The 9,713-nt window shown below is 42.8% G+C and overlaps 1 protein-coding gene across 1 annotated transcript; it reads left to right on the forward strand.

Moving 5' to 3' along the window:
* Positions 1-950: 950 nt before the first annotated feature.
* Positions 951-7,298, forward strand: LOC123441556 (probable glycerol-3-phosphate acyltransferase 3). The gene is made up of 4 exons (XM_045117940.1): positions 951-1,288; positions 4,010-4,022; positions 4,132-4,524; positions 6,159-7,298. The coding sequence occupies exons 1-4, from the start codon at positions 951-953 to the stop codon at positions 7,053-7,055; spliced, it is 1,641 nt and encodes a 546-aa protein (XP_044973875.1). The 3' UTR covers positions 7,056-7,298.
* The last annotated feature ends 2,415 nt before the right edge of the window (positions 7,299-9,713 follow it).

Here is a 9,713-nt window from a genome sequence, read left to right on the forward strand (position 1 = left end):
AAAATAACTGTCTCAAGCTTAGTACAATTTTGTATTAGAGCTAGTAAAAAGTTGAGACACTTATTTTGGGACGGAGGGAGTATTTCTCACATATTCAATTTTCAAGGCAATAAATGTAGCATCCTCCTTCTCATTGGACTTGGATAGTGGATGTAGAAAACGATGTATGCATAGCCACTCATCTCCTTTCTCTAAACTCTATGTATTAGGTGTGGGACTCAAAGCACTTTAACTCAATTAGACTCAAAATAAGCCTAATATAATGGAAATCGGAAAATTTTGAGATGAGCCTTATAAACCGGAAAGGAGGGAGTGCGTTACTTTGCCGCTACTGCTGTCACTACTGCCACTGTTACCGCTACTGCTGTCACTGTTGTTACTGTTACCGCTACTTCACTCACTGTTGCTACTGTTACCCATTGCTACTATTGCTATCACACTACTTTGCTACCGATACTTTGCTGCAGATACTAAGTCTTTCAGGTGTGGTTGAATTGACAACTCAACTGCTAATACTCGAGAATATTCTTTGGCTTCCCCTTGTGTCGAATCAACAAATTTGGGTTGAATACTCTACCCTCGAAAACTGTTGCGATCCCCTATACTTGTGGATTATCAAAATACACTAGGTAAAAGTGTTAATCCAACAAACAATGTATGTTGTCATGAATTATTAAAACCACCAAAGGAGCATATGTGCTTTCACCGCCTCGGGTCCATCTGTCGCTCGTCCAACTACCACCTACCATCCTATTTAATAGCACTCGTGCGCCTGGGCCCGCGCATCAGCGGGAGAATTCAGTCCATGGTTGTCCTTTTTAATGACGATGTAGGGGCCACCTAATCCATCCTCTTCTTCCTCCCAGTCTTCGTCTTCTCTTGCCCCCACCTGCCTGAAAATCAAACCATAGACGCCACCATGGGGTTCTTCTGAAAGCATGGTGGCAAGCATGACCACGAGGCCTGACTCGTCATCCAACCCTCGGCTGGCTAACTTCGGCCTTATGCCATGGCCGGCACGCCAGTGGCTCTACCTCCCCATCCATCAATGTCGCTACTTCTGGGAGCACGACATCCCGACGCCAGGGCCAGACGTTGATCAGTTGCAGGACTCACACCTCAACCCTGACAAAGTGTCAATGTCGGCGATGCCGCGGTCTAACCATGCGTGGATGGTAGAGATTCGATGCTGCCATGTTGAACTCCCGTCGAGCTCCGCCGCCACCCAGAGTGCACGAAGGATCTTGGTTCACCAACGCATACGAGGTCCATCGTTGGCAGAGCTTGGGTGCGCCGACTGTGCGCGATCCACCATCGCCAGTGGTGGTGAAGGAGGTGGCTCCCTACCTCGCAGGACTCGACGAGGCCAACTAGCATGCCTACGAGGAGTTGGAGCTCCTGAACATGGCCAGGTGGTCGGGCCTCATGTAGGCACTCGCAGAGTCGACGACCTGTGTGAAGGCCAATGCGCCCCCACTACCACAAGCACAACCCGCGGCCACGCCCGAGGAGCCATGGCGTGCTGATTGGACAAGCACTCTGCCCATCTACATGTCATGACCACTCATTTGGCTGAGCAAGATCGAGGAGGGGCGGTTGCATCTCTATGAGTGGGAGACACGGGCACCAGCAGCCGAGCAAGCGGCGACGAAACGCGTAATGAAGGTGAAGCAAGAGGCAACACAGCAGAAGGTGTAGCAAGAGGAGGCACCTGATGCGGCACAGCTGCGACAACGCTTGTTGCCTTCCAGCAGACGTTCCTTTTGGCGTAGGCATCGGCGTAGGTCGACCTCACCAATGAGAACAACGACGATGAAGATGATGCCTACATGCACTGCACTCTCGATCCACTGGGTCAGCCACATGTTTTATTTTCATGCTTTATCTAATGATGCACCACCCCCTCGATCCACGGACACAACCACATGTTTTATTTCCATGCTTTATTTAATGTTTTTGGCTTTATTTAATGTATGAACTACATTGTCATCGGCTATTATTTTCGCCCGTAAAACTAAAATGTGTCAGCAATGTGTCGGCCCGCCACGGTGGCCATACCTATGGGCTGACGGACAAAATCAGACATTGGTTTCCGCCTAACCGACCTATACAAACAAAAGGCGGACCAAATCCGCGTTTGTTTGGATCGACGTGTTGGAGCTGGCCTAACTCCCTTTTAATAGTAAAGAAAAGTAGGGAAAATAAAAATTATGGCAGATTTTATTTCTGGGCTATCTTTTTATACCGAGCTTCACTAGCCATACCTCGGCACCACATTTTAGTGGGTCACCCAGAGACCAGAGTTTTCTGGTAAAGCATAACACAGGTACAAATAAATTCATACAATGTGGAAGACGAAACCGAGCTTTATACAGAATCATGCATTTGACCCCAAAAGTCTCTGCAGGCTGCAGCCCTAAAGCATAACACCGGCACTGACCATAGCACACACAATGAGCAACAGCAGGTCTGGTAGGTGGGCACGCTGATCGCTTGCTACAAGATTCCTCTAGGAACAGCACCGCTTCTTACGGAACAACGTAAATTCATGCGCCTTGAAGAATTTGCAGTGAAATACTCCTTCCGTTTTAAATTATAAGATGTGCTGAATATTTTAATATGGACCACATACCTACTAAAATGAGTGAACAAGCACAGTAAAACGCGTCTATATACATGATCCAGAAAAAAGTTTGAACATCTTATAATTTGAAACTGAGGGAATACCAACGAAGCAAAGATCCACATGTAATGGTTTCCACTTTCAGCCCAATCATTTAACGAAAATCCTTCGGGGTTGGACTTAGGCACAAAGCAACAAGATTCCTATAGTATAGTCTCTATACAATACTGAGCCTTGAGTGACCGATGGTAGAGAAAATGTAGGCAATCCATATTTTAGCTCTGCTTTAGCAAAAAAAAAGAAAACTTTATGAACCCATGTGAAGTTAAAAGCATATACTAGACGGGTAATATTATTATCCAATCAATGGCCAGCAGGTACATACCTCGATTGCTCTAGCTTTTAGGTGAGAGGTCGTCCTCAGCTAGCTTTCTTGCGGGCCTGAAACAATGGAGACACATCAAGCCTGCACCAAACATATTGCTTTTTCATTTATTTGACAACATCACCTGCAATTCTGCAGAACAAAGACATGCATTGACCACTGTTAGATCCTGTGATTTGTGAGCATGCCAAACTACTTGTTATACTCCCTCCGTCCGAAAAAGCCTGTCCCAACCTTGACCCTCAAATGGATGTATCTAGCACTAATTTAGGTGTAGGCCATGAGATCAAATCACATCAATAGCAAACACTCATGCACGATGAACCAATGACGCGACGCAAAATACGGAAAAGAGCTAGATCAAAGGTTATAGTGATTGTGGCCTTAACGTGTGGTGTTAAGGTGAAACATCTTGGTCAACAGCTTCACACCTTTTCTTATCCTAAACAGGGTGGGTGGTAAACACACATATTTATATTTAGTATCGTCGGCAAATCAATGTCCTTAACTTCTATGTAAAGCTTAAGGAATCCTGGTTCATTTTGACACTGCTGTCAAGAAACAGAATTAAGAGTGCTAAGCCAAGTCAGAACTTGTGACCCAATTTGGGAACAAACCTTGTTTTTCTTGCAATAATTGTATACAATCATTTCACCATCTAAGCAACTAAGCTTTAGCTGCATATATATATATATATATACAACACCTCTTATAGTTGCACCTTACAAGCTGCATCAAATAAACTAGAGTGAACCAACCAACACAGGAGGCATAATTCTTTGGGGTTCAAGGTGCACATATGGCTTTAAAGCCCTTCTCCAAATTTCTCCTTGCCTTCTACCACTTAGCCCGCCGAAGGTTAGGGAATCTGCTAGGCCAGTACCATCACCTGCAAAGCTCGAGCGGCATATCTACCTATCCTAAGATCATCCAGACATGCTTGCGAGTGCCACAAGATGATGAACACCTACGGAACAAAACTCTAGTCCTAGATGTTGAAGGAGGTCTCCTGAGGTCTACATCTACCTTCCCTTATTTCATGCTTATAGCAATAGAGGCAGGTAGTTTCCTAAGAGGATTTATCCTACTATGCCTGTACCCTTTGCTATGTTGCGTGACACAGGAAGTAAAATCAAAGATCATGATCATGGTGTGCTTCGTGGGGTTAAGGGAAGAGAAGGTGGTCAGGGTTGCACGGGCTACTTTGCCCAAGTATTTCCTAGAGGATTTGGGGAGAGAAGGACTTGAGGTGGTGAGTGGGGTGAAGAGGGTGGCAGGGGTTTGTAGATTGATCCCTAGGGTTATGGCGGAAGCATTTCTTAAGGAGTATACAGAATTTGAAGTGGTTGTGGGAAGGGAGGTAAAGATGATAAGAGGGCGTTATGTTGGTTTTTTGAGAAAGGAGAGTGAAGGAAGGCTAGGGCAGGCAAAGTTCGACCAAAACGAGATGATAGGGTTTGGAAGCAGCTCAAGCTATTTTGACTATGATCATCACCAGCTTTTCTCTCGGTGCAAGGTTAGATTCTATGAATGGATATTATTTATCTTTTTGAAATATACTGCAATGCTGCATCATGTATTTTACCCCTCTCCTTTTTTGTTCTTCCATGTCATACTTTTCTGTTGCAACTTTTGAGCCAATTAGTCCATTCAAGTATTAATTGATTATATTAGATGAACACTATGGGTGATCTTTGAGACGAACGTAATTAAGGTAAACCAGTATCACTTCTAGGATGAATTGTGTTCCATTGTTGTTATTTTCCGTTAAGTTATGTATGTTGTACATTGTACTGAACATATGTGTGTTACTCTTTACAAGTTTTAGTTTTTTCGAAATCAGTCATAAATACATATACCCACCATATGCACACATAGTATACAATGCAAATCTGAATCTTTAAGTAACTGAAAGCCTGAAACTAGCAACGCTAGCTTGCCACATGGATGATATAAAAATCAAGCACCCGAGAATAATATGAGCCAAAGGTTAGTCGTTCACATCGAACAGGCTCAAATCACATGCAGTACCATGCAGTTAAGCATCACTACCACAGATGACATATGTACCCATGCAGTTCTTGTCTTATTTAACTCGATATAGCTGTGCAGCTCTTGTCTTATTTAATTCGGTGTAGCTAGCCTCCTCACATCATTAAAGGACATCTTACTTACAAAAGTTAGGTAGACATTTGTATGCTACTCGTGGTAGTTGAAGGCTCCATGAAAAGGTACAGAGGTATGATATCTTGAGATGGAGAATGTGTGCTAGGAAATATTAACTTGAAAAAATTACTATAAGAATGCTTCATGCACATATCGTTCAGAATATCTTTGCAATTAGTTAAACTTGATGTCAAGGATAGCTCATCGCAAGACAATGTATGTAAGGCTTAATGCAGTTATCTCTCACAAGCTTAGAGTTGAGAAAGACAAGACACGCAGAGTTAGTTAATAAATTACTTTACCTCAGTTTACCCTAACTTGATTAGATCAAAATGATTACCTTGTGCAAGTAACTTAGAAATGGCTTCCTCACTAGTGAAAATTGATAAGCTAGTTACTTCATACTCCCTCTGTACCTAAATAATTGTAGTTGGAGAGAGCTAGTCTATTCTCCCCAACTACAATTATTTAGGTACAGAGGGAGTACTTGCTGTTTGGAAGAAGAGAACCCTTTCTTCACTTCCGATAGAATTAATTCTAAACAGCTATATATGAGATATGCGGGGAAAAAATGTGCAGGAAAAAAACTTCAATGAAAATTAGGGGCAGTATTTTAAGATTTCAGAGTGAAGGATTAGTGTTATATATGCTCCATTGGTGGAGAGATAAAGTTCGTAAAACAGTAAAGCATGATTATTCATAATCTCAAATAAGAAGTTATAAACCACAAAGATGAATTTTGTTGCTTTGCAAAAAAGAATTTGGAAGAATTCTGGACTTTACAGGCTCAAGTAAAATACTGAGTGTTCTAGTAATTCATAGAGTTCATTTATCTATTTACCTTCTACCTTGAGAAAGTTTCTTCAGCTTTGTCGATTTGTACTTTGGTGTACTCCAGTTTGCAAACTGTTTACAGAATGAATAGGTCCAGCCTATAAGCCATTAGGCTGTGAAATCTAATACAGTTTTGCTTCTCATTTGCAGCAAGTATACTTGGTGACACCAGAAGAAAAGAGAAAATGGTCACCCTTGTCAAGGGACCAGTACCCAAGGCCCCTGATCTTCCATGATGGCAGGCTAGCCTTTAGGCCTACCCCTCAAGCCACCCTAGCCATGTTCATGTGGCTCCCACTTGCCCTCCCTCTCACCGTGCTCCGAACAATAATTTTTGTGAAACTACCATATTCTATCTCCGTCGCAATCGGGTCTGTAATAGGAGTGACGACCCGGGTCATCAACTCACCAGTCGACACTGGTAAAGTGGGCTCTGAACCACATGCCCAGCCCAGCCCACAGGGCCATCTTTACGTGTGCAACCACCGCACACTTCTCGACCCGGTCTACATCTCGGCAATGCTGAACAAGCAGGTGTCGACCGTCACATACAGTGTCAGCCGTGTAAGTGAGCTCCTATCGCCGATCGGGACTGTCCGGCTGACCCGAAACCGAGATGAGGACTGGAGGAGGATGGAGCAGTCACTGAAGCAGGGGGACCTGGTGGTCTGCCCTGAGGGGACCACATGCAGGGAGCCATACCTGCTCCGCTTCAGCCCTCTGTTTGTCGAGCTCGTTGATGAGGTCTACCCAGTGGCACTGGTGAACTGGTCCAGCATGTTCCATGGCACCTCCACCGGCAATTTCAAGTATCTAGACCATTTCTACTACTTTATGAACCCACGCCCAGCATATGACGTTCAGTTCATGGACAAGATGCCAACAAGGATGGTGATCCAAGGGAAGAGATGCGAGAGCAAAGAGGTGGCCAATTTGGTACAAGGTGAGATTGGTAGGATTCTTGGGTTTCGATCCACCACACTCACCCGTAAGGACAAGTACCTAAGGCTGGCAGGAAATGAAGGGTTTGCTGATACAAAGCAGTGAAGTCTCTATACTATAAACATAACATGTTGCTGGCTCTTGCTCGCGACATAACACATAGTTGCAATATATAAAATTTAAGATTTCCATAGGTTGCTTTTTAGTTGTGCACAAGTGCATAACCACAGTTAATACCATGTGTGCTATCAGAGTGGTGTGACTACCTTTGTTGGACTATTGAGAAAACTTGTGGATGTACCAAAATAAGAAGCATATGTTAATGTTAGTATGTTCGTTATGCATTTATCATTTCATGCACAAATTTTATAAGTGCCTTCTATGCATGCCCAGAATTATATAATATGATTAAGTGACGAGTGCATTTTCAATAGCCTAGAAGAGTGGTGCTAAACACAGAGAACATTTACATATGTATATGGAAGAAATCGGATTTCGAAGTCAGAATGTTGCTAGAGCAGTGATACTTACTGAACAACTCATCGCCGCAGTATCCATGCGACCACCAGCCATTTGAGAAGTGTGGCAATGGAGCAAGTTCTGCTTTCTTCCAGCTTTTACTAATTATTATAACTATCAAAGCAATCAACCAACATTGAATGATACAGCTGATATCAATTCCAATGCAACTTCAGGATAACCTGAATAACTTCAGTAAATAAATATAGTCAGTTCCCTTGTCCTTGACTTTTGTGCTCCAGCATTAATACTTGAATCTTGTAGCAAAACGAAAAGGCCAAATGTGGACCCTGTTGCGCTTACTGTCCAGGTGCAAATGAGGAAATCATAAAAAATTAAAGAAAACTGTCGACCAAAATCTTTCCATGTGTTTCTTACTGTAAGCACTTCAACTTTTTGCCTAAGCTAAAATATACTTGTGCTAGATATTCTTTAAATTGAGTTCAGAGTAGCTTGGTTCTGAAAAGGTACTATATCCATCAGCATCCCATCTCTGCAAGTGTTTTGCTCCAACTAATGAATCATCCAAACACAAGTTGACCATCTAACTCCAAAAACATCATGAGCGAAAACAGTTCCAGTGTCATGCATGTGTTGAGCCAAGTTCTGCAATACCTCATCTGCCAAACTAACTTGACGGCTGCTACTGTCAGCTGTGTTAAAGATATATGGCTTATCGGTTACGTCTATCCAGCCCATTCCAGCCAACTTCCTGCTCCCTATGCCTCTTAGTAGCCTCCTCGTGACACCATACTCACCCCATTTGCTACCTACAGCATATCAAGTAGGATGTAATTTCCCTGCAAAAAAAAGTAGGATCTAATTCTTTGCTCCATCAGGATTGACCTCGATGATCTTCCATAAACCAATCTGCCCAGCTCCACATTCCTATGCATGTTGCAGGCACCAACTAATGCTCCCCAAATAGATTCATCAAGAGCAAATTGCATTCTATCAATAGGGTCAAATGCATGTCTCAGCCTCCCTGCACGAGCAAGGAGATCAATGACACACGTAAACCTCTTTCTTAGCTGCAAATTATATTCAAATGGCATTAACATGAAGAAGTTCCATACTTCATCAACAAAACCAGCATGGTTGCGAGTACTTATCAGAACCGAGAACACAACATGGTCAGGATGCACCCAGCACGGATCAAGGAACAACCATTGATATCCAGATAATTTTTCTTTGCAGCTCGTCCTGCTGAACATCTTCACATCTGTTGTACTCCCAGAATTGGAGTACATGTGCACGAGGGTATTGCTCATCTGTAGGTCTTCGTCATACTTTCTCCAAAGGAAAGCCCCATGGACCTGCTTCCCAAGTCTCAGAGCTGCAATACCAGCACATGCAGATGTAATGCTAGTCAGGGTGAAGCAATTTGGCTTAAGGTTCGTGTCAGAAAGAAGCTGCAAGGACATTAGGGAATTGCATTTGTTATACCCAGCAATCATGGTATCCCAGGTGAAAAAGTACTTCTCAGGAATTTCATCAAAGCGCCTCCTTGCACCCCAAAGATATGCACAACTGCAGGACAAGTCAGCCTAAAAAACTGCAATACGAATCGATCAGAGAGCATTGGCAGCAGCAAGTTTCGCACTGAGAGCTTTCTTTATGGACAGTAGATGAAAGCTGATGTCTGATATATAAGTTGGCAGCAGCAAGGTTCGAACTGAGAGCTTTCTTTATGGACAATAGAGCATGTAAATGTGCTCAGTTCAATGCCAACCTGCACTTTTGAAACAGCAGATGATGGGCCATGAAAATGTGTGCTTGGCAGGAAATCATCATGTTGAATACCATAGGAAAAATTGACAACATAGCATATGGTCTTTCTTCTAACATTGTGCTAGGGCATAACAACGGAAAAATGGTACAATAACATGTTTGCTACTTGTACTGTCACCTGTTAATATGTCACCATTGTAAAATAATCAGCTAATACTGAACTTCAAACTAGCCAGCAACTCAAAGAGTGCCAAATAAAATGGACACCAGCGTGATCCACATCTTAAGACTTTAGAAACCACTAGTGTCGTCTGAGGCATTCACACAATTCTAAAGGTAACACCATGGCATTCTTTTTTAGTTGGAAATTAACAGGTGTTACAAAAGCATACTTCATAACGAATCAAGAAATATCAAGATAATGTACATGTATTACAATAATTAAGTATAGATTTGATTTTATCACACTATACACACACAGAGCATCCACAACAAAGATATTGTTTTGTCCAG

This window comes from Hordeum vulgare, chromosome 3H (genome assembly GCF_904849725.1).
Source record: "Hordeum vulgare subsp. vulgare chromosome 3H, MorexV3_pseudomolecules_assembly, whole genome shotgun sequence".
Lineage (NCBI taxonomy): Eukaryota > Viridiplantae > Streptophyta > Magnoliopsida > Poales > Poaceae > Hordeum > Hordeum vulgare.

Bases quoted from the DNA above. Each gene is read 5' to 3' on its own strand.
- LOC123441556 (XM_045117940.1), top strand. From the start codon at position 951: ATGACCACGAGGCCTGACTCGTCATCCAACCCTCGGCTGGCTAACTTC. The intron at 4,525-6,158 runs GTTAGATTCTAT...TCTCATTTGCAG, and splicing joins AGCTTTTCTCTCGGTGCAAG to CAAGTATACTTGGTGACACC.